This window comes from Propithecus coquereli, unplaced genomic scaffold (assembly GCF_000956105.1).
Source record: "Propithecus coquereli isolate 6110/MARCELLA unplaced genomic scaffold, Pcoq_1.0 Scaffold585, whole genome shotgun sequence".
In the NCBI taxonomy this organism is placed as follows: domain Eukaryota; kingdom Metazoa; phylum Chordata; class Mammalia; order Primates; family Indriidae; genus Propithecus; species Propithecus coquereli.
Window position 1 is genome coordinate 414,980 of NW_012151785.1, and position 22,576 is coordinate 437,555.

General features: G+C 43.1%; 1 protein-coding gene across 1 annotated transcript in view; it reads right to left on the bottom strand.

The window, feature by feature from the left end:
- Positions 1-917: 917 nt before the first annotated feature.
- LOC105821645 (WASH complex subunit FAM21-like) overlaps positions 918-22,576 on the bottom strand; it is a 69,673-nt gene continuing 48,014 nt past the window's right edge. The window contains exons 17-28 of the mRNA XM_012658397.1: positions 21,819-21,982; positions 18,871-18,973; positions 15,548-15,700; positions 13,666-13,848; positions 8,738-8,866; positions 8,532-8,612; positions 7,816-7,938; positions 6,804-6,866; positions 6,228-6,440; positions 4,011-4,631; positions 2,957-3,134; positions 918-1,259 (exon numbers count right to left, since the gene is read on the bottom strand). Of these exons, the coding sequence (XP_012513851.1) occupies positions 1,120-1,259; positions 2,957-3,134; positions 4,011-4,631; positions 6,228-6,440; positions 6,804-6,866; positions 7,816-7,938; positions 8,532-8,612; positions 8,738-8,866; positions 13,666-13,848; positions 15,548-15,700; positions 18,871-18,973; positions 21,819-21,982 (2,151 nt within the window). The 3' untranslated portion in view covers positions 918-1,119. The remainder of the gene's footprint in view (positions 1,260-2,956; positions 3,135-4,010; positions 4,632-6,227; positions 6,441-6,803; positions 6,867-7,815; positions 7,939-8,531; positions 8,613-8,737; positions 8,867-13,665; positions 13,849-15,547; positions 15,701-18,870; positions 18,974-21,818; positions 21,983-22,576) is intronic.

Consider the following 22,576-nt stretch of genomic DNA (forward strand, 5'->3'; position numbering starts at 1 on the left):
ACTGGGTCACTCTCACAGCAGAGCAGGGCAAACGGCTGGCCTGTGGGAGCTGTACAAAATCTTTGACTCTGCGTATAAGTAATTCCTGATCTGATCAAACAATGCCCGAGGAAGACATTAGTGACTTCAGGATTGGTGAGGCCAACCTAGCTGGCCTACAAAATTGTGCCATGATTACAGACTGAATACTCAAAAGCAAGACAAAACTGCACAGAAAAAGACTGTAACGGGTGAGCGACCCACAGGGCTAGCGACTACTGCACTGGATACAGAACATTCCCATCAGTGCAGAGTTCTATGTGGCAGCGCGCTGCAGAGACTGACATTTCCATCCTCAGCACTTCTACTACCTGGGTTCATTCTGCTGCCTCTACAAGACAAGGATGGAAATGGATGCCTTAGAGCAAGGGTCAGCAAACTGTTTCTGTCATGGGGCAAACAGAAAACATCGTAGGCTCTGTGGGCCATCCAGTCTCTGTCACAATTACTCAACTCTGGCTTTGGAGGTAGGATGAAAGAAGTCACAGACAACACATAAATAAATCGGTGTGGCTGTGTTCCAATAAAACTTCACTCACAAAATCAGACAGTGGAGGGGCTTAGTTTGCCAAACCTTGCCTTAGAGGACTTGTAGAGGCATCTTCAGAATTCAGTATAATCAGTGGAAACCTCCTCTCACATTGCTAAGACTTATGAAGGATAAACTCATTTTCTTTCTCTTCTACCTGCCCAACCCCTACGTTAGGGCTCCTATCCATGTAATGAACACTCCTGGTCATCTGTCTTGCATTTGCTACCTTTGAGTTTCCCTGCCCACCCATGAAAACCACGAAGAGATTTCTTCTCTAATAAGTCCTAAATCATATTGTGACCACACCAAGGCTGATTAAAGCAAACTATAATTAAAAACAAACCAACCACTGTGAAACATTTATTTTTGTTTCATAGTATTAAGCATGATTAAAACCAGTGCAAAAAAATACTAAGTACATTGGGTAAAAGGTGAGCTAGCTGTTTTAGTATTTGCTTTTTGTAATCCAGTTAAGCCCATGAGCATATAAGACATCATCACTAACTCAAGGATGTAGCTAAGGGTAAGATGCGAACACCCTGTATGCTCTACTGGCCTCCAAAGGCATTCAGGGGATCATCAAATATGCTGGACGCCTTGTGTTCAGATCTTGATTCAGGTGCTGCTTGTGTAGATCGGCTCTTTGGTTTGGTTGTCTTAGCTTGGATACCAGAGGAGAAGATATCATCTTTAAAAAGAAAAAAAAAAGTTGTTAAACAGGCAAGAAAATGGGTGGTTTTAAGACACATCCAAACAAAGCACCAAAGACCCAATTCTGGAAACAGTATGGGTACCCAAAGACAATAATATAGAACTCAAGCTTCTTAAGATTCTGCTCCTCATTCTGTTAGTAATTTTTATGATTACGTACAAGTCACAGGTTCTTTTCGTGCCCAATTTTCTCAGCTACAAAAATGTGTGTATGTGCACGTACAAGAGAGGAAAAAGGGAGGGGACCCTGGATCTCCAACTCAGCCCTGACCTTACTATCTGTGACGCTGGACTTATTTCTACACTCTTTTCACACTGGTTTTAAAAGGAAAGAGCGATAAAAATATGGAAAGGGAAATCCAATATAGGATCCACCCTCTTTCAGAATAAATTCATGGATTTGAGGCGTCTCAATGATAAGAATGTCTCTGTGACTACATTCACGTTTAGTGTTTCACTGACTCTAAAGCTCGTCTCAGTTGTTACTTATCCAGTAATGCTATTGTTAGGATTCTATCCTCTTGTGATTTTAGCATTGTGCACACAAATCTTAAAGACCACAGCCTTATTGGTAATAGAGCAACTTTAGAAACAATCTAGATCATCGCCAACAGGTTAATGGCTAAATACAAAGCAGTACTGTACAACCACTAAAAACAAGTAGATCTCATGTACTGACATGGAAAGACATTAAGTGACTAAAAGGAATAGCAGAGCAGATAGAGGATATTCTTATTTTTTTTGAAATGGGTATATATTTACATGTACACAAACACTGATATCATCAAGTCTGAAAGGATATACACCAAACTGTTAACATTGGTTATCTCTAGGCATTGTTTTTCACTTTTTACATTTTCTGAATTCTATAAATCTATTACAATAAGCATGTATTACTTTTTTTGTAATAAAAGAAACAAATGAAGTCTCTTCCTCACCCTGTGGAGTGAGAAGCAGGGGGAGAGAGCACACGCTGGCTGCGTGGACAGACCCAGTGTGGCTCTGCAGCACCAGCGGTCTCCCAGTTACCCTCAAGGTCTAGACTGGGGGTGGGCTGGGGGTGTGGTGGGAAGCGTGTATTTGGCCTCAGCCTAAGTCCTCTCTACCAACACAGGTGTATCAGAGGCCCAACATTTAGGGTTATCGGACATTTAGCTTGACTATTAACAAAGTAGAAGTTGTACCACGAAGGGAAGACACATTCGTAAACACTGAAGATCTCTGTGAGACGCAAAGTCTGAGTTATAACACAATTCCTCCTCCTGCGTGGGCCACTGACGCTCTCCAGCTGGGACTCTGACTGACCAACTGCCCACCACACCCAAGGCAACCACCTCAGCGCACAGTAGCATGTGGGGTAGTTTCTGATTGATCCTCCTTTCATAACATCAGTGTTTGTCACAGATGATTGGCAGGGTGCACTAAGATAAAAGTTAAATTATACTTAAAGCTCAAATTTGGGTACCTTCAAATTCCTTGATGTCCATAATACCAAGGTTCTTCACCAAAATGACTAGTCCATTTAGTTATCCACCCTCAACCTAACTCAGGATTACATAGTAAGCTGAAGGAAACCCACTAGGGCTCATTTTCCAAGAAATGGCCAAGCAGGAGAAATACCAAGTAACAGAAAGGTAACGATTCTCTAGGTCAAATGTAGAAAACCAAACTTACCCATATCATCATCAAATATAGACTTAGCTTCCACTTTCTTTCTGGACTTTTCTTTTGGTTTTACAGTGAGGTCAGCAAAGATATCAATGTTATCATCAAATAAGTTGGATTCCAATGTTCTCTCCTTCTCTCTTGTTTTTTGAGAGGGTTTAATTGCTTCTGTAGCAAATATATCATCCTTGTTATGCCAAAAAACAAGGAAAATAATTATAAAACATTTTTTTAAATTAAAAACACTTACTTCAACAAGCTGTGGAAATGCAAACTGCTGGGGTGCTGGGGAACAGCCACAAGACCTGCCCCTCTGCCTGGAATGCACTACCCCAGATCTCTGCATGGCTTGGTCTTGCTCTTCCTTACAGTCTCAGCTCAAACGCCAGCTCTGCAGCGAGCCCGTCTCTCCGTCCTACCTGAAGGAGTGCCTCCCACCCCTCCTCACCACTCTACCCCAGGTTATTTTCTCCAGGCCACTAGTGCTATCTGAAAACACCTTAATTACCTATGGCCCTGTTTGTACTCGATTCCCCTCCCTGAGGGCTCCGGGGAGCAGAGTACTTGCCTCGTTCACCTTGAGCCTACAGTTCCCAGATGCTCCTTAAACGCATCTGTTGAGCGAATGCCACTGAAGGCCACGCTGCCTGCGCTAAATCATCAGCTCCAGCCAGGGCCTATTTCCCCAGAACCAAAGGTTAAACGATCAGGCTGGACCGATACGGCTTTATGTACGTCACAAAGCGGCACGCAAGGAACCTGACTGCAGCGACAGTCTATAAAAATAACAAAACTCAAACTATAAAAACTAAAGAATTCAAAACCTGTATCAATGATCATGGCAGCCAAGAACTACCCCCTGAATGAAACAAACAAAAAAACCCGCTTCTGAGTAAATTTCAGACTTATTAATAAAAGAGCTTAGTTATAATTATTATACCCAAGCAAGTAGGTATCGAGCATGCATGACACACAGGCGTTACGTAATCTATGGACCAAATGGGCCAATCAGATATTTTCCTTAACACAGAACCAGGCACAAAAACGTGTTATGTCCTATTACCTCAAAAATATCTTGTGTTTTTGATATGACATCCTGCTGACTGTTGGATTTTGACTCTTTCTTCTTGCCTTTCTGATCTGTAAAGAGATCGTCCTCATCTTCCAGGAGAGGAAAGGGATTTGTTTTCTTTGCTGGTTTTGGTTTAACAGACTGAAAGAGATCATCATCACTGCCCGCCTCGCCCAGAGCAGGGAACATGGCGCTCCTTCCTTTACCTCCCCCTGGCAGGCTGGCTGGGGTCTCTGTTGCTTTTGCCTTGGCCTTTGTTTTCTCCTTGGAATGAGAGCCAGTGCCCTTGGAAAAGATGTCCCCGGAATCAAAAAGATCAGCCTCACCTCTGGGATGACCCAGAGACTTTGCAAAGGGGCTTCTGTCCACTCCATGCACAGGATGGCCTTCCCAAGGTGGAGCAGCAGCTGCCTCGGCCTCCGCAGAGCGGTCTTCTCCACTGGTGGCTCTGGGCTGTGGCCGGCAGCCATTTGGAGAAATGGTGCCGTCTGCCAACTGGGCAACGGGCCCTCTGGGGACACTCACATCCTCGGCCTCGCTGGACTCCTGGGCAGCCAGCCGCCTGGCTGCTCGGGTCTGCGGTCTGCGCTTCCCTCTCATTTTGACACGGCTCTGCAATGGCAAAAAGACACGGATTGATCTAATGATAAAGTAAAAAGTGTTCAAAGATACCACAGCAAAGAATCGGCAACTCAAAATATTGTAAGGTTACCAGGTCTACTTCAATCAAGATACTATCTGAGACACATAAGAGGTTTTTTCTTGAAGATTTCCAAAGAAGGAATTAAATAGCTCCTAATACTCTAAGTCATTCTTAATCCTTTAGTGTTCTCTATGTTTTAATCTTTCGAGGGCAGTTTCAGCTCAGTTTCACAGAACAAGCTTCACCTATTGCTGGAAGCCTGGAAAGTAGGATGTTGTTGCTCTGTGTCCCGTATCCCTCCCTGGCCCCGACTCTGCTCTTGATTTAAATGTGGGTTCAAAACAAGAAACAATCGGGGAATTCTGGTACTAACCTTTGTTAGGGAGCTAGTCTAAATTCAGGCTCCAGGAGCAGGGAGATATAAGACAATAAAGAGAGGTAATCTAAGCTGCTATTTTCTTCAAGTTAAAAAACACTAAATTCAAATGTTAAATATTTTACGTAAAAAATATGGCTTACGAATCAGAACCTTTCATATAACCTCAAAGACAAGTCACTTGATAGCAATGATGCAGTGTTTGTGATATTTTCCAAAATATATGTAATCAAGTAGAGTTTTAAGAGGGTATAATCAACTTTGGGCAAAGTATTAACACTTGACTGTGTTTGCCTACTTCAAGGGAATATCACTAATAATTTTAGGAAGTAGCCAATTTAAACTTAACAACAACAAAAAAAGCTAACTATAACAGAAAGAAGAATGTTTTATTTTGCACAGGGAAAACAGGTTCGGAAACACTTGAAATGAACGTATTTTCCAGGGTTAGGTCATCCTGGGTCCTGTCGCTTACTCAGAGATCAGCGAAGACTTTCTAGAAGAGGGAAGACTGGGTAGAAACAAGAAAACCAACTAAAATGAAAGAAAACCTCGAAGGGCTCACAGCCCAGTGAGGAGATCCTGTGAAATGGTGAGATGGGCAGTGCCAGCTGGGGGGTTGCGGATGCGGCAGCTCAGAGGAGGAGCACAGAGCAGGGGCACAGAAGCAGGGATGTCTGAGCAGAGGTGCAGGGGGAAGGCGGCAGGAGCTCGTGTGTTCAGGGAGTGGCACCTCGTGTGCCTGGAGCTCAGCATGCGGTGACTGGTGGGACAGCTGGATGCACAGGTTGGCATCGACTGTAAAGGGCCTTCACATCAAATCCAGAAGCCTAAATGTTCTCCTCTGGGCCAGCAGAAGGAGCAAGATCTGCTCTGTGGTTAGAGGACCCCAGGGTGGCAGTGCTCCAGAGCTTGAAGGTGGCAGACACCAGCTGAGGTGCTGGGACTTCACCACAGCCACTGAGCAGAACGTAAATGTAACAACGCAGGCCACGGACAAGTAGATGCAGAATTAGGGAGGGAAAGAATTAAGAGAGAGGAAAGGCCAAAGGAAAGATGAGGTACCTCCTTCAAATGGGGAGTTAAAGTCAGACTACTGTGCACAACTGAAGGCCCAGAAAGAAGCAGACACATGTTGTGGCTAAGAAAAGCAAGCAAGCAAGCAAGCAAGCAAAGACGGTTTCATCACCTTGTTTGCACTGTGTAAGGTGTCTGCCTGAGCTGGAAGATCGAAACTCACGCCGGCCTCCCCACTCCCAGGAAGGGTGGGCACACTTTCCAGACCACGGCTCCTTGCAGGTTCAGATGAAGGAGAAGCCAATTCTGGAGAAACACGCTTTGCTTCACAGATCTGGGGAGCCCCTGTAGGCAGCAAGGCCGCTGGGTTGATTGCTAAATTTGCCTAAAGAAGAAACATGAGACTCTGTATTTGTCCTTCAACACAGCGGTCTATGATCATTACTGTGACACAGGACAAGACTCAGTGCACATAACGTATGATACAAGAGAAGAGAAACACAGGAAAATCGCCTGATCTAGTCTCAGTATTAAACAGAGGGTCATACACCTGTGCCCACCACTGGGGTCAAAGTAAAGACATTAAAGACACAGCACACAAGAAGCAACAACTAGGTAGAAGGTGAAGGGGTTCGGAGGTGGCAAGAGATGAGAAAATGCTTGGCAGCAGCTGACAAAAGTAAAAATCCAAAAAAGTTTATAGATGTCACAAGGCAGGCAATGAAGATTCCAGACGTGTTATAATTACTTGTATTTTCCCGATCCGAGTGGATGGTTCTTTGGTTTTAAATGGAGCGAGACCTGACGAGTCCTGTGTGAAATTACATTCAGTTAAAAATCCATTGGGGAAACAGAAAGGAAAGTGTCTTTTACGCTTGTCCACGAATCTGTGACGGAGCAAGGCTGCCACTTTCTGTAGTGCTATATGGGAAAGGCATTCAAATCTCTCCTGAGGTCTCAACATTTCACTGATAGCACTTCCCTATGCCTCCTCCTCCTCCATCACGTAAGTGGAAGGCTGTCACACCATATATTAAAGGAAGACATGGATGGTGATTAAGATTCGTAAGAGCTGTAGTTTACCAGCGCGCCAAAACCTGAGCACTTGGCAAAGTCTCTCTATGTAATCTAACACAGCAAATATCAAGGAGCATACAAAAATTCACACCCAGCCTAACACACCAGTGCTAAAAGCGAAACCACCTGAGTGCTGGGAAGGGTTAGCGGAGATGTGCTAGTCCAAGAGCCTCCCTTTCGCAGCTCAGGACAGCGAGGCCTCAGTCAGACTCCCAGGAACACCTGCCCGCAAAACTGGCACTCACTCTCTGGCCCCGGCCTCTCCTGGGACAGAGAAGACTGCTGGGGAGGGAGGCCGGACAGCCACAATCTCTGGAGAAGCAACACTGAGGGGCAACCAAGAAATCAGATGTAATTTATATTTAATTCTATTCCAAGGGAGCCCAGAGGGAGAAGTAAAAGCTCTGGTGGGAATAAGCTTCTTCTAACTCCACCTTAAAATCTAATCTGGCATCAAATTCCAAAACAGTAACAATTAAGTGTAGCTTCATGAGACTCTGGAGTGTGGAGTGAGGAGAGGGGAAATGAACATGGGTAAAAAGCACAGCAAAGACAGAGGAAGCTCCGGTTGCTGCTCGCACTGCAGTGAAGGGAACTCTGAGTGACCCGGGGTCTGTGTAATGCATCTCTCTGCACTGGGACGCAGACAAGAGCTGAAGATCCTTAGAGAGATCAGTTCTGACCTGGGCTGTTTCCGGCTTCCAGATGCTTTTTTCTTTGCTACCTTGAGTGGATTCGGAATGTTTCTGGTTTTTGGAAGAGGAAACGGAGTGGTCTTTTTTCACTCCTCTCTTTTTTTCTGGAACCTTCAAAAGAAAAAGAATACCAAAATTCTGTCAAATATCTTAGAAATTTTAAAGAAAAATCGTAAGGCAAAAAAAGGAACCTGGTTTCTGAGCTTTAAAAGTCCTTTCTCAAATGAGGGTTGAACGAACTCGAAGGCAGCGTTTCGGAGACAGTATTCTAAAGACTGTGACTATCACAGGAGCCTCTCAACGGTAAGAAGAAAACAGAGAACTTACAAAACCTGCTGGGGTGGGGGAACCACACACAGAGGCTGAAACTCAGATTTAAAGCTTTGCACCTGAATGACATAAACATTTAGTCACTCTATTATATGCAACGGTCTTTCAGTAAACCATTTCAAAATCAAACAAATTTGTCAGAGAGCCTGGGTCAGTTAACGTTTAAATGTTAGTTTAGGGAACGAAAAATGGGGAACAACACAAACTGAGAGTTGCATCCTCTGTATATGCTCCTACCAGCATGTTATTTGCTGCTCATTTATTAGTAAGCACCAAGATTCTCTGTGGACTTTCCTTAACCATTTAACTCAACACGAATTTCCTTTCCCAGAAGTTTTCCTACCACTCCAGTATAGAGAACAAAAGGCTAGTACCAAAGGCTGGGACTTGGCAGAGCTGAAAAGATCATCATCTTCATCATCCCCAAAGAGGCTTCCAACACTTGGCTCTAACAACTAGAAGAGACAACACTGAAATTCAATATCCAAAAGAAAAACAATTTACAAAGAGAGCGAGGTGAGCTGCTGAGACAACATCCAGTACAATAAAGCCATGATGTGGGGAACCATTTGGAGCTGACCTTGGTTTTTTTGGTGCCGGCAAAAAGGTCAACATCTGGATCATTGTCCTTCTGGAGTTTGTGGCTGAAAAGGAGCTCTTCATCCAGGAAGACACCTGTGCTCTTGGGGCGGGCATCAGGATAGCGGCCCTGGGAAAATGAGGGAAGGTCACATGTGATTAGAGTGCTAAGATTTATCTCAAGGAAATCAAACACATGCAAAGATGGACATAATAAAGATGTCCCCGCAGCTTTGTTTGCATTGGCAAAAGGCTGGCCACAGCCTAAGGGCCAATCAGTAGGGAAATGACACATTCAAACAGAATACTACAGAGCTATCAAAAATAGTGGAGAATATATTTATAAATACAAATAACACACACAGAATCTGGAAAGATCATCTTTCAACCTTGTGTAATGTCTGAATTTTCTATTTAAAAAACAATCCATTAGTTCCATAATGGGATAGAAACACATACAATTAAGTGAGTTCTATCTCATTCCCAAAGGAAGAGCGAGCAGCTGACTCCATCTCTGAGGCCACACAGAGCAGTAAAGTGTGTATCTCTAACCCATCAGCACTGCAGGCCAAGGGCCCGGCACAGGTGTGCCCACAAGCCTTCCCCGTGTCCGTCCATCACTTCTATCCTACCTTCAGGCTACAAGTGAATTTTTTTGTTTGCTAGGATATCTGACATTTAAAAGTTACTACCAGCATTACTTGGTTTGAATAATAAAATGCTCCAGACCTGACATTCTAAAATTCACCCCTATTTCTTCTTTAGTACAACCACAGATTAACACAAAAACCCACACTTTTGACAAAATAAATCACATTAACAATTAACTAACTAACTGGTTAACACATAAAAACCAGTTTAAAACAGCAATTAAGGTTTAAAAGTTTCACAACCGTGGAAAAACAGTACAAAACTATACATAGTAAGAGACTGGAAGAAAATATAGCAAATTATTCATATTTACCTTGTGCAGCTCTCATTTATAAGTAGGGTTATACTACTGGTATAATAAAAAAAACCTATAAAACACTTTTTGTAGAAATCAATATGGACCATTTCTTCAGTTTGAGATACAAAAAGGAATGGCGATCTGTAGCCTACCTGGTTTATTTTTTAACATCTCTATTGAGATAAAATTCATACACCATAACTTTTACCCATTTAAAGTGTGAAATTCAATGATTTTTTAGTATACTCACACAGCTGCGCAACCACCACCACAATCTAAGTTGAGAGCATTCTCATCATCCACCCAAAAACCCCCAAATCATTAGCAGTCATTTTCCATTCCTGCCCACCCCCACCGCCCCCAAGCAATCATTAAACTAACCTACTTTCTGTTTTTATGGATTCTCCTATTCTGGACATTTCATATAAATGGAATCACACAATATGTGGTCTTTTGTGACTGGCTTCCTTCATTTAGCAGGTTTTCAAGGTTCATCCACGTTGTGGCATGTGTCAGTACTTCATTCTTTTTATTACCAGATAATATTCCACTGTATGGATACACTACATTGTGTTTATCCATTCATCAGTGGATGGACGTTTAAAGTTGTTTCCATCTTTTGGTTATTACGAATAACGCTGCTGAGAACAATCATATTCAAGTTTTTGTGTGAACATGTTTTCATTTCGTGTAGATATATACCTAGGAGTGGAATTCCTGGATCATGTGGTAATTCTATGTTTTGATAGTTTGAAGAACTACAGACTATCTTCCAAAGCGGTTGTCCTACTTCACATTTCCTGCAGCAATGAATGAGGGTTTCAGTTTCTCCATATCCTCACCAACACTTGTTACTTTTCTTTTTTTAAATTATAGCCGTCCTGATGGATATGAAGTGGTATCTCATTGTGGTTTTGATTTTCATTTCCCTGATGCTGGACATCTTTTCATGTGTTTTTTGGCCATTTGTATATATTCTTTGGAGAAATATCTATTCAGATATTTTGTCCCATCTTTTATTGGGCTGTCTTTTTATTATTGATTTGTAAGTCTTTTATATATTTTGGATCAAAGTCCCTTATCAAATACATGATTTGCAACTATTTTCTCCCATTTTGTGCATTGTCTTTTTACTTTCATTATGGTATCCCTAAGTACAAATTTTTTCAGTTTAATAAAGTTCAATTTGGCTATTAATTCTTCTGTCACTTGTGCTTTTGGTGTCATCTCTAAGAAGGCTTTGCCTAATCCAAAGTCATGATGATTTATTTGCTCATATATTCTGTTCCAGGAGTTATAGAGTGTTAGTTCTTACTTTTAGATCTACAGTCTGAGTTTATGTTTGTGTAGGGAATGGGTTAAGGGTCCAACCTCATCCTTTTGCATGTGGATCACCAGTGTCCCAGTACCAATTGTTGAAAAGACTATTTTATCCGTCACTGAATTATCTTGGCACTCTTGTTAAAAAAGCAATTGATAGCCAGGCACAGTGGCTCACACCTATAATCCTAGCACTTTGAGAGGCCAAGGCTAAAAAAATTTAAAAAAGCAATTGACTATAAATGTGAGGGTTAATTTGTGGACTCCCAATTCTATTGCACTGATCTATATATTTTAACCTTATGCCAGTACCACACTGTCTTGAGGTAAGTTTTGTAATGCGGAATTTTGAGTCTCCTAACTTCATCTTTTTTAAGATTGCTGGTTCTTCTGGGTCCTGTGTACTTTCATAAAAATTTTAGGATCAGCTTATCCATTTCTATAAAAAACAAGCTGAGGCCGGGCGCGGTGGCTCACGCCTGTAATCCCAGCACTCTGGGAGGCCGAGGCGGGCAGATCATTTGAGCTCAGGAGTTCGAGACCAGCCTGAGCAAGAGTGAGACCCTGTCTCTACTAAAAATAGAAAGAAATTAATTGGACAACTAAAAATATATAGAACAAATTAGCCGGGCATGGTGGCGCATGCCTGTAGTCCCAGCTACTCGGGAGGCTGAGGCAGGAGGATCGCTTGAGCCCAGGAGTGTGAGGTTGCTGTGAGCTAGGCTGACGCCAGAGCACTCACTCTAGCCAGGGCAACAGAGTGAGACTCTGCCTCAAAAAAAAAAAAAGCTGGAATTTTGATAGGGACTATATTCAGTCTGTAGATCAATTTGGGGAGTATTGACATCTTGACAATATTAAGGCTTGTAGTCCATGAACATGAGATGTCTTTCCATCTATTTTAGGTCTTCAATTTTTCTCAATGTTTTAAACTCTTTAAAGTTTTGCACTTCTTTTGCTAAATTTATTCCTAAGTATTTTATCATTTCTGTGCTATTTGTAAATGGAACTGATTTCTTAACTTCATTTTCAGACTGTTCATTACTAGTGTATAGAACTACAACTGATTCTCATATATTGGTCTGATATCCTGCAGTCTTAATGAATTTGCTTAATATTAGTTCTAATAGATTTTCTGTAGATTTCTTAGGACTTTCTATATATCGTGTCATGCCACCTGCAAGTAGACATGGCTTTATTTCTTCCTTTCCAATCTGGATGCCTTTTATTTCATTTTCTTGCCTAATTACCCTGCCTAGAACCTCCAGTGTAAGGTTGACGAGAATTGGCAAGAGTGGATATCCTTGGTCTTATTTATGATCTTAGGGGGAAAGCATCCAGTCTTTCACCATCAAGTACGATGTCAGCTGCAGGTTTTCATAGATGTTCTTTATCAACTTGAGGAAGTTCCCTTCCATGCATAATTTGTTAGGTGTTTTTATCATGAAAGGGTTTGGATTTTATCAAATGCTTTTTCTGCATCTATTGAGATGATCATGTGCTTTTTATCCTACATTTTATTGATACAGTATATTTTATCAATTGATTTTCAGATATTCAATCAATCTTGCATTCCTGGGATAAATCCCACTTCTCATGGTGTATAACCCTTTCTATTTTTTTTTTTTTTGAGACAGAGTCTTGCTCTGTTGCCCGGGCTAGAGTACCGTAGCGTCAGCCTAGCTCACAGCAACCTCAAACTCCTGGGCTCAAGCGATCCTTCTGCCTCAGCCTCCCGAGTAGCTGGGACTACAGGCATGCACCACCATGCCCGGCTAATTTTTTATATATATTTTTAGTTGTCCAGATCATTTCTTTCTATTTTTCAGTAGAGCCGGGGTCTTGTTCTTGCTCAGGCTGGTCTCGAACTCCTGACCTTGAGCGATCCACCCGCCTCGGCCTCCCAAAGTGCTAGGATTACAGGTGTGAGCCACCGTGCTCGGCCTATAACCCTTTTTATATTCTGCTGGATTGGATTTAGTAGTATTTTGTTGAGGATTTTGGCATCTACATTCATAAAGAATATTGGTGTGTAATTTTCTGGTGATCTCTGTCTAGTTTTAATATCAGGGTAATAGTAGCCTCAAAGAATGACCATCACCTATTTTTATTAATAAAATTTACTGGAACACAGTCATGCCCATTCAATTCATCTTCGTGTCTTCTAGGACTGCTTTCATGCTGCCAATGGCAGAACTCAACAGTTATGAGAGAGCCCATATGGCTTGCAAAAGCTAAAATAGTTACTATTTTACATGGCCCCTTATGGAAAAAATTTGCTGACCCCTGATAAACATGAAAGGTATATCTATAACACATATTTCTAACACTGAATGCTAGAAATACTTAAATGTATAGATCTGGCCTAATTTCGCTTTCCTGTTGCTCGTACTCCATTAATTGGCCAAAGGGTAAAGCTTTGCTAGGAGGAACAACGAGGTCTGCAAATCCCAGGAGAGGCAGGTAAAATTCTGATGCCCCATCCAACAATGCTACCTGAGGTAAGAGTCACTGATTTAGAATCCCGAACATCTAAATTACTAGAGAAAATCATTTACACTCGCACTGAAGACTAAGATTGCTTCAGTAACTCACATGACACACTTCACACCATTCTTTTAGCTCGTCTACAGATGTGACCTTTACTGCTTTTGGCTCACCTTTCCTACTTCTTTCTGTGGAGTTGGGATGCTGTTTTGATCTTCCATTTTATCCTCTTCCTCATCAAACAAGCTAAGAACAGTTTTGGTTCTACCCTTGGTTCCTTTGTCCAATGGGGATGGTGAAGAAAATACATCAGAATGCTTGACTGCTTCCTGTGCAAATCCAGTCAAAAGTCCTTCCTGAAAAGGAAAAAATATAATAACTGGGAACACAAATCCTATAATGGACCCCCCCCCAGCTCCTCATTAATTCCGTAAGTGCCACATTTGCATGGTTCAGGGCACTATAGCTAATCACACAGCAAAACACTGAGGTCAATTCTTGACTGGCTGCCCCAGTGGAGAGTCTGATCCATAGCAAAGATAATTTCTGAAGTCAGTTTAAGGCCGTGGTCCTTCCCTCCTACCAAGTGATAAAACAGTCATAACCCTGACACATTGGTTGCTCATGAGCTGGAAAAACTTCTAAGTAGTAGAGATAACACATGCCAACCACTGGGAGTGGGTCATGTATTTCCTAGCATTTAACTAACACACAAGACTGAAGGGGAAACCTGCGCAGTAAAATCAGAGTGCTTAAATTGCAGAAGGCTTACACTGTATATGGAACTGAAGAATCTCTAAAGTAATTCTAAAATGCAGCATTTATTCATTCAACAAGTACCACACTTCAGGTAAGATATCATTGATCATAAGAACTACTATTATTGTATGTGCCACCAAGAAAGAAAAATCACTACCAATTAAAGATGCATTGGTTGTGAGGTACACCCCAATTTCGGAGTGGTTAAACTGTAAAAAAATATGTTTTGAAGAAATACATAACTTATAATAGTGCCTACTACATGCAAGGGAATATGCTAAGTGCTACAGACACAGCAGTGAGCAAAACAAACCTGGCCCCAACCCTCAAGGCGCTCACACTAGTGAGGGAGAGGGCAGGGCAACACGCAGTCAGAGTCAAGCGTGGACTGCGCTAGGACTGGGGTAACTCGGGTCCACACACAGCCACCGGGAAGAGAACGTCACACAGTGACACAGGGACAAATAGAACACTTGCATCACTGGAGCTCCAAGGAGCCTCAGAAGGAAAAGTAAATGCAACGCTGTTCACATAGGCCCTGGGAGGAAGATTAAGCCCAAGCGGCTGGACACACAGAGTACAAGAAAAATGACAAAAGAGAAGAGGTGCACAGAGACTGAAGGTAACCAGGAGGCTGCTGCCAGGCGTGGCCAGCGTTCCCACAGGCCTCCTGCGAGAGGTGGCAGCCCACTCGGGAGATGAAAGACGGCGTTTCAGAAGAAATACAAATTTCATTCTGTTCTGTAATTCATATAATTCATCAAATAAACATAAAAAGTGCTAAGCTAAACTAAAATCTTCTTAAAGGAGTTTGAGACCAGTCTGAGCAAGAGCAAGACCCTATCTCTACAAAAATATGGAAAAATTAGCCAGGCGTCCTGGTGCCTGTCGTCCCAGCTACTTGCAAGGCTGAGGCAGGAGGATCGCTTGAGCCCAGGAGTTTGCGGTTGCTGTGAGCTAGGATGACGCCACGGCACTCTAAGTGGGATGACAGAGCAAAACTCTGCCTCAAAAAGAAACCCTGACATTTTAACTGAAGTACAGGCGGGGACTAGAGGAGAACCACGGGTAAGAAGAATGCTACGGAGAAGAGAACAAGTCAGAAAGAGCAAAGATGCCAGGCCGTGCCAGTAAGAATGTGCAGACGTTCTGTCCACACATCCTACAGAAGTATAGGAGGGCAGCAGAAAAACACGAAGGAAGGGGTGTGTGTGTGTGTGTGTGTGTGTGTGTGTGTGTGTTTAAAACAACATATGAGAGGCAAATGCATTAGAGAAGACAAGAGAAAAAATCCACCTTTTCTGACTCCTCGGCCACATCAGTTTCCCCAAATTCCGGTGATGCTTTGGCACTCTCAACCTTCTTATCCACAGGCTTCACTCCAAACGGTGCTTCCTTCTCTTCATCACTGAACAGCAAAGGTGGCACCACAGGGACAGCTTCTTTTTTCTACCAAAAGAAGAGTAAATGACATCCACAACAATAAAAAAAGTGTGCTGACTAGGATGGCAATGCACAGAACAAGCCCAAACCAGTCCTTGTAGGGTGTCAGCTAAATGCGGTGGTGGGAGAGGACAGGACAACGAAATAGTGAAGGTGGCACCAACAGGGGAGCAACACACACCACTACCTCAGCCCTGCAGGTGGGGCGCCTTGCGCCGCCACATCGACGCCATCTGTCTCCTCATGTCTATGGATCCCGCACCACCCTCGCTCGGGTCCTTACCTCTGCCAGCAGACAGTTCCCAGTCTCTCTCTCTGCCTTGCTCCTCTTACATCACAACCATAAGACAGCATCCAGAGTCGTCTCGCTAACACAGAAACACCTGCCAGATTACATCATCTCCACCCCTTGCATGAAGCAAATGGCAATCTACAGACACCCCAACACGCTGTCCCTCTACTCATCTGCACCCCCTCATTCCTTGCTATTCCTTAAACATACGGCAAACTTTCACATCATGCTGCCCTACTGTCTGCAGAAGCACTCCCCCCACCTTTCAAGCAAGCCCAGCTGAGATGTCACCACGAAGGTCTTCCTGCTCTCTTCGGTAAGTGTCAACTGCTTCACAGGATAGACATGTTACTGAGATCTCCACTTGGCCCTTACTTGACTTTCTTCCTAGCTTAGTAACGACCAGCACACATCTGTTTCTCCACTTATCTGTAAGGAGCATAGACTGTATTCCCCCGGCCAGTCGCAACATTTCACGCCGAGTCAGTGCTCAACACAACTTTGCACGCACTTCGGCCCATCTCTCGTCTCTTTCTTATCCGGCAGGCAGGGACTTAGAGACCAGAAAACTGAGGTAGGGGGACTTACCTAGAGGTATCAGCATCTTTGGGGCAAGTGACTTATGAACAAGTTCTTGAAAAAATCTAAAACTCTATCACGCTAACCAGACTAGATGCTACGAGAAAGTACACCCCAAAGCAGTGCCTAACTCAAGCTAGGGAGGCAGATTTGGGAAACTAAAGGAGGACATTACTAACCATGATAGAAAAAAGTGCCGAATGAAGGAAGAACAGGGTAGGAATTTTTTAGTTATTGTTAGGAAGAAATCCTTAAGATGCAAAATCATTTGAACATGATATAATAGAAGACTGCAAGTTCATGAAGAATTTCAGAAGAGGTAAGGCAACACTGAAGCGATTAAAGGAAAAAATTTTTTGTGGAACACACTGGACCCATGAAAACTACATAAAATTTTAATGTAACAAGTAGACTGGGGAGAAAAAAAGAGACTAAGTATGTCAAAACATATTCTCTCATCATATAAACCAAGGAAAATGCCACCCAAAGTAATAGTCTTAAATCTTCCTGGAGATTAGCTGACTCTTCATCCTTGTCATGAAATTTATTCTTTGACAGGTCTCGGAAAAAGGAAAATCTGAAGAAACACTGAGACGGCGAGTGTGAGGTCTAACACGGCTGCAGTTTGGCCATGGGGGTAACAGCCACCAGGCCTAAGCACTCGGGCCGGACCTCCCCCACAGCTTCACTGTCAGCTATTTTGCTGGCACAGACCAATGACACCCTTGTCTATCAAATGTGGCCCAAAGGCAGGACAGAATCCATCATCCCTCTCCAGACCCTAAGATGCCTGCATGCTCATTAACCTTTGACTCTGTATCTGTTAAGCACACTCTTGCTTTGTCTTATGTACAATGTCACTGAGCACCAACCAGAATCATTAAGAATGTCACCTTTGCCTCCCTGCCCCCTCCTCCCATTCTATGTAACAGAACACGCAAACGCTGTGCCTTGTGCAGCCCACTCTGGGCGCACTCTTGGTTTGTGATGGGTCTGTGTCTCAAGCTTGGCTCAGAATAAAACTCACTTTAAATTTTTTTAAGTTCTAGTACCTGTTATGGCATACGTGGTCACATTTAACTTACTTTAAGATATCTCTAAGCAAAAAGTATCTTTTATCTACTGTTGTCTAAAGGTGGTTATATTTCACAAATGGTCAAAAACGTGTGCAGGCTGTTCAGCTACTGAAGACGTATGTCTTGACCTTCTATTTAACAATCACAATAACCATAGATTGAAAGAAGTCTTACATTTTTAGAGCCTTCAAAATTCACTAAATTATTGCTCATTTATCCTCCAGTGTAGGGTATTTGTAAGTTATAAAGAAAAACCAGTCTCCTGACTCTTTTAACCACGGAGCCACTGGATTTCCTCTTTAGCAAGACGTGAGTACAGATGACCTGAGGAGGGGACCACCAGGCCCTCAGAAGCAGCGGGAGGGAGCCAGGGGCCAGCCGCGTGCTTCCCCAGGCTGACAGCTTCCAGCACGAGCTGTGCAATCCCACGTAACGGGAAGGCTCTTCTTCCATACCTCCTAGATACTTTGTGTTTAAAGCTTATTTTTAATTCCACAGTAATGCAAGAATGCCTTCTTTAAGAAGGTTTAAAAATGCATAGAGAGTATAAAGCCCCCATTCCATACCCTTTCCTAGATGTGATCAATGGTAACAATCCCTTCCGGCCTGTTTCTAGGCATTCACATGTATTTATTGATTATTTAAATGAGATCATTTAAAGATCTCATTTAAAGAGACTAAAGAGATCATTTAAAGAGAAAAAAAAACTTTTATGCATCTTCTTTTGTCCTGCAGCATATTTTTCATTCTTCTCACTACGTAGTATTCTGCAGTGTAACCGTACCAGGACTGTGTCACCTTAAGGTTCATGCATGTCACAGCACATGTGAGAATTTCCTTTTTACTGATTGGCTACTAATAGAAAAAACCAAGTTTCTATCAGTACTTGAAATAAACTCCCAATAGGAATACTCTGTGCCTTAACTAGCCTAGTTGGATGCCAGCGGAATTCCATGCCCCTTGGGCTGAGTCCCCTCTGAGGCTCAGTTTCTTGTCCCCACCCGACACTGAAAGGGCCGTATGACGTGGAGGAATCCTTTTCTTTGCGCTCTGCACGTGTGCTTGATCTGTAGACTACCACTAACCAGAAGATCTCTTTCTAAACTAGTCAAATAGGTTCTCCCCTAAGACGCGGTTCTCCACGGTCAGCTCCGAAGACCTGATTTGTGGAGGCGTCACTATGCAGCACAACCTCAAGGACTTCTCCCAGGTCTGTGAGAGCAAGATACCGTTGCTGCAGGAGTAGCAGAGGTGGGCGGAGAGCCAAACAGAGAGCCTCCACTGTCAGCGTCGTCTTCAAAGAGGAGTGACACTCTCTGGGTCTTCTTTTGGCTACACAAACAAACACAAGGTCAAATTAAAGGCAAATGTGATACTTCAGAAAACAAAAATAAAAACAATATTCCTTCTGGGCCACACCTACAGAAACCCACTTACCACCAAAACACCCCAGTTATCAGTTGACCTGACACAAGTGAAAGCAAACAGAACAGACCTCTTAAGTAGGTGAAATCTGTCTGTAGCAAATCATCAGCTTCTGTCCCCAACCCATGTCAAAGAGTCCGGGGGCCTCCTCATCTTGCCCGTTTCCCATCACTGCCCACTGGGGGCAGGTGCCCGGGCACACGACATTGCCAGCACTCACTGGTACAGCACCCTCCCTCGCCGCTTCCTACAGCACAGGAAGAACCGCAGAGTGGACGTGCCTACTTCCAGAGGTCAGGAAGGCAGTTGCCAAGAGAGATCACGGGACCAGGGCAAGCGTCAGGAGGTGTCCTTGTGGCCTGGCTTCTATTCGTTTTTTCCTACTAGCTTTATTGAGATATAGTTTACATACCATACTATTAACCCTGTTAAAGCACACACCTTGGTGGTTTTTGGTACACTCACAGAGTCGTGCAACTATCACAATCTAAGTTCACGACATTGTCAGCACCTCAAAAAGAAACTCCGTGCCCGTGAGCAGTCACTCCCCCTTCTCCGCTTCCCCCAGCCCCTGGCAACCACTAATCTACTTTCTTCTCTACGTGTTTATCTACTGCGGACATTTCATATAAATGAAACCATACAATACGTGGTCTTCTGTGACTGGCTTCTTTCAAGTTACTTAAACTTTTGGCTACTATTAATAATGCTGCAATAAATGTTCACATACAAGTTTTTGTAAGAGCTTATTTTAAATTTCTGTTAGGTATACACCTAGGAGTGAAATTATTGGGTTATATGGTAACTCTATGTTTAACATATGCCAAACTATTTTCCAAAGTGGCTGCACCATTTTACATTTTCCTCAGCAGTGTATGAGGGTTCCAATTCCTCTGCATCCTCACCTAGACTTATTATTGTCTGTATAAAGCTTCTTTTGAGATCTGATTAAAGCTATAAATTATTTCCCATACACAAAATCTTACAGACAACTTCAGGAACAGGAGGTAGAATGAGTGTGGAGCAGAGAAAGCATTACTGAAAGCCAGGCATTGTGCGCGGCGAGGAACAGGACCCGGAAATGAGACACACTTCCAACTGCTAAACTGATGGCCGTGTGTGTGCACTGGGGGGGAGGGGTTGGGGGCACACACGTGAACAGGTAACTTCACAACAGCGTAGAAAATGCTCAACTGCAGTAAGGCCACAGAGGCCGGCATAGGAAGGGGAAGCCCTGTCTGTGCTAGAGTCTCCCCCTGTTTCTACTCCTTCTCATCCGTTTGGGGTGGGGAAGGCTTTTAAAGGGAAGACTTACACTGAGTCTCAAAAGAAGCTGGCCAGGTAAGACAGGAAGACAACTATCCCAGGAGACAGCAACAAAAATAAAGGAATGAAGTATTTCCCCTGTACTCACGATGATACATGGCGGTATCTGAGTACCCACAGTGTACCAGCTAGTAAGCTAAACATTCACATTTAGATTTCATCTAACCATCTCACCAATCCTATGAGAGAAGTACTATTATTATTTTTGCTTAACAGATGAGGAAAAAGAGGCACAGAGAAGTCTGGTAACTTGCCCAAGGTTATTCAGACAGGAACTGGCAGGGCCAGAATTTAGTATCAGATATTGGGATTCCAAGTGTCAACTGTGGGGGCCTAAAGTAGCAACAGTGATGACTGAAGAGATCACAATATTTGGAGACAGAAATTTGAGATACTTTCACTCTATCGAATAAAGCTTAACCGCACCAGCGCACAGGATTTACATGTCTGATCGATTACCTCTTTATGCTACAACCACTCGGCTGAATTTCCAAGTAGTGGTGTGAGGCCCTCAAGAGGAGAAAAGAGTACTTACAGGCAAGTTATTCCGAATCCACAAGCTAGTCTGGCAGCACGTTACATCAACCACAGCCCACGCTCACTCTGAATATCCTGCCAGTTTGAGTTCAAGCATTGATGTGGGGAATCCTGGACCTCAGGCTGGTAACACTTATGTTATCAACACCTGGTGGGATACTGCACAGCCCCGCAGAGAACCATCCTTCCAATAGGATGTTTTCTTTTTCTTTTCCTTTTTTTTTTTTTTTTTTGACAGGGTCTCACTCTGTTGCCCTGGTAGAGTGCCGTGGCGTCAGCCTAGCTCACAGCAACCTCAAACTCCTGGGCTCAAGCCATCCTCCCAGCTCAGCCTCCCAGAGTGCTGGCATTACAGGCATGAGCCACCACACCCAGCTAATTTTTTCTATTTTTTGTAGAGACTGGGTCTCGCTCAGGCTGAGACTCATGAGCTCAAGCGATCCTCTCACCTCAGCCTCCCAGAGTGCTGGCATTACAGGCGTGAGCCACCGCGCCCAGCCCAACAGGATGTTTTCAATGCTGGGCAGACTCCTATCCAGATGACAAACTTTTAAGTAACTTTGTCCAAACTTTACATTCGTTAGGGTAGCCCAGAGAAAAAAACAAAAAGAAAACAACAAACTGTACTTAAATCCTGTCAAACTAAGAAAAAGAATATTTTAAGGTTAAAAAATAATAAGGAGAAGAAATCAGGTGCGGATCCATGAAGAGAAACATTTCCCAGGACTGGGGAGAAGACTTTGCAAGAGAAAAACAAAGGCGTTCTCCTTTGTATGACAAATAAGTGACTGATGATTAGCAACCACTGGAGGAACTATCTTTGGCATCAAATACCTTTTCTTGTTACCACAGACACTGGGCAAATGATTTCTTACAATGACTATCTCACCTGTCCTTAGCAATAGCAAACAGATCATCGTCATCATCCTCTTCAAAGAGACTGGTCTTTTTCACAGCCTCCTGGCCTTGGATGGTCCCAGAGTCCTTGGGTTCTCTTTTAGACCTGCTGTCAGATGCTGAGCTGGTCTGTGAATCAGTAATATTCCATTGGTCCTTAAAACATAAAACATGTATTAAAAATCCAGTGGCAATTTAGATTATAGGACATGAGGAGTAAAATAAAATTCACGTTTGTTAAACTAAGTATTAAACATATCTCTCTTGAAGGAAGCTCATGGCCAAGATCCTTTGCTGAACTCAATCTAGACAGCTGGGTTCTCTGACCTCACAAAGCTTCTCAGGCCTTCCCCTCCACCTGCCATGATGTTTCTTCCCTCTGTTGTTCTGTCCTGTGTTAGGACAAGGCAACTTGTCTATTTTTGGGAATCAACATTAATTATAAACGGGTAAGAAGGAAGAAGAATGTAAAAAAATCAAGAACTCTCAACTCTGGGAGAAGAATATTTTAATTTAAAAAATCCCAAAGCAGACTGCAAAAAAAAGATATAAAAAGCTCAAGCAACATGCACATAAACAAAACACAATGAAAAACTGCTAATGATCCTTTTACCACAAAAGTCTGAACTCGGCCTTTAGAAAGCATTTAAGCCATTCCACCTGGCTATGCTCACCCCTTCAAATCACGGAACTCTCAGGCACTTGCTTACGCAGTCCTTTGACCTCTGGAGTCTAGAGCTTTGCAAATCA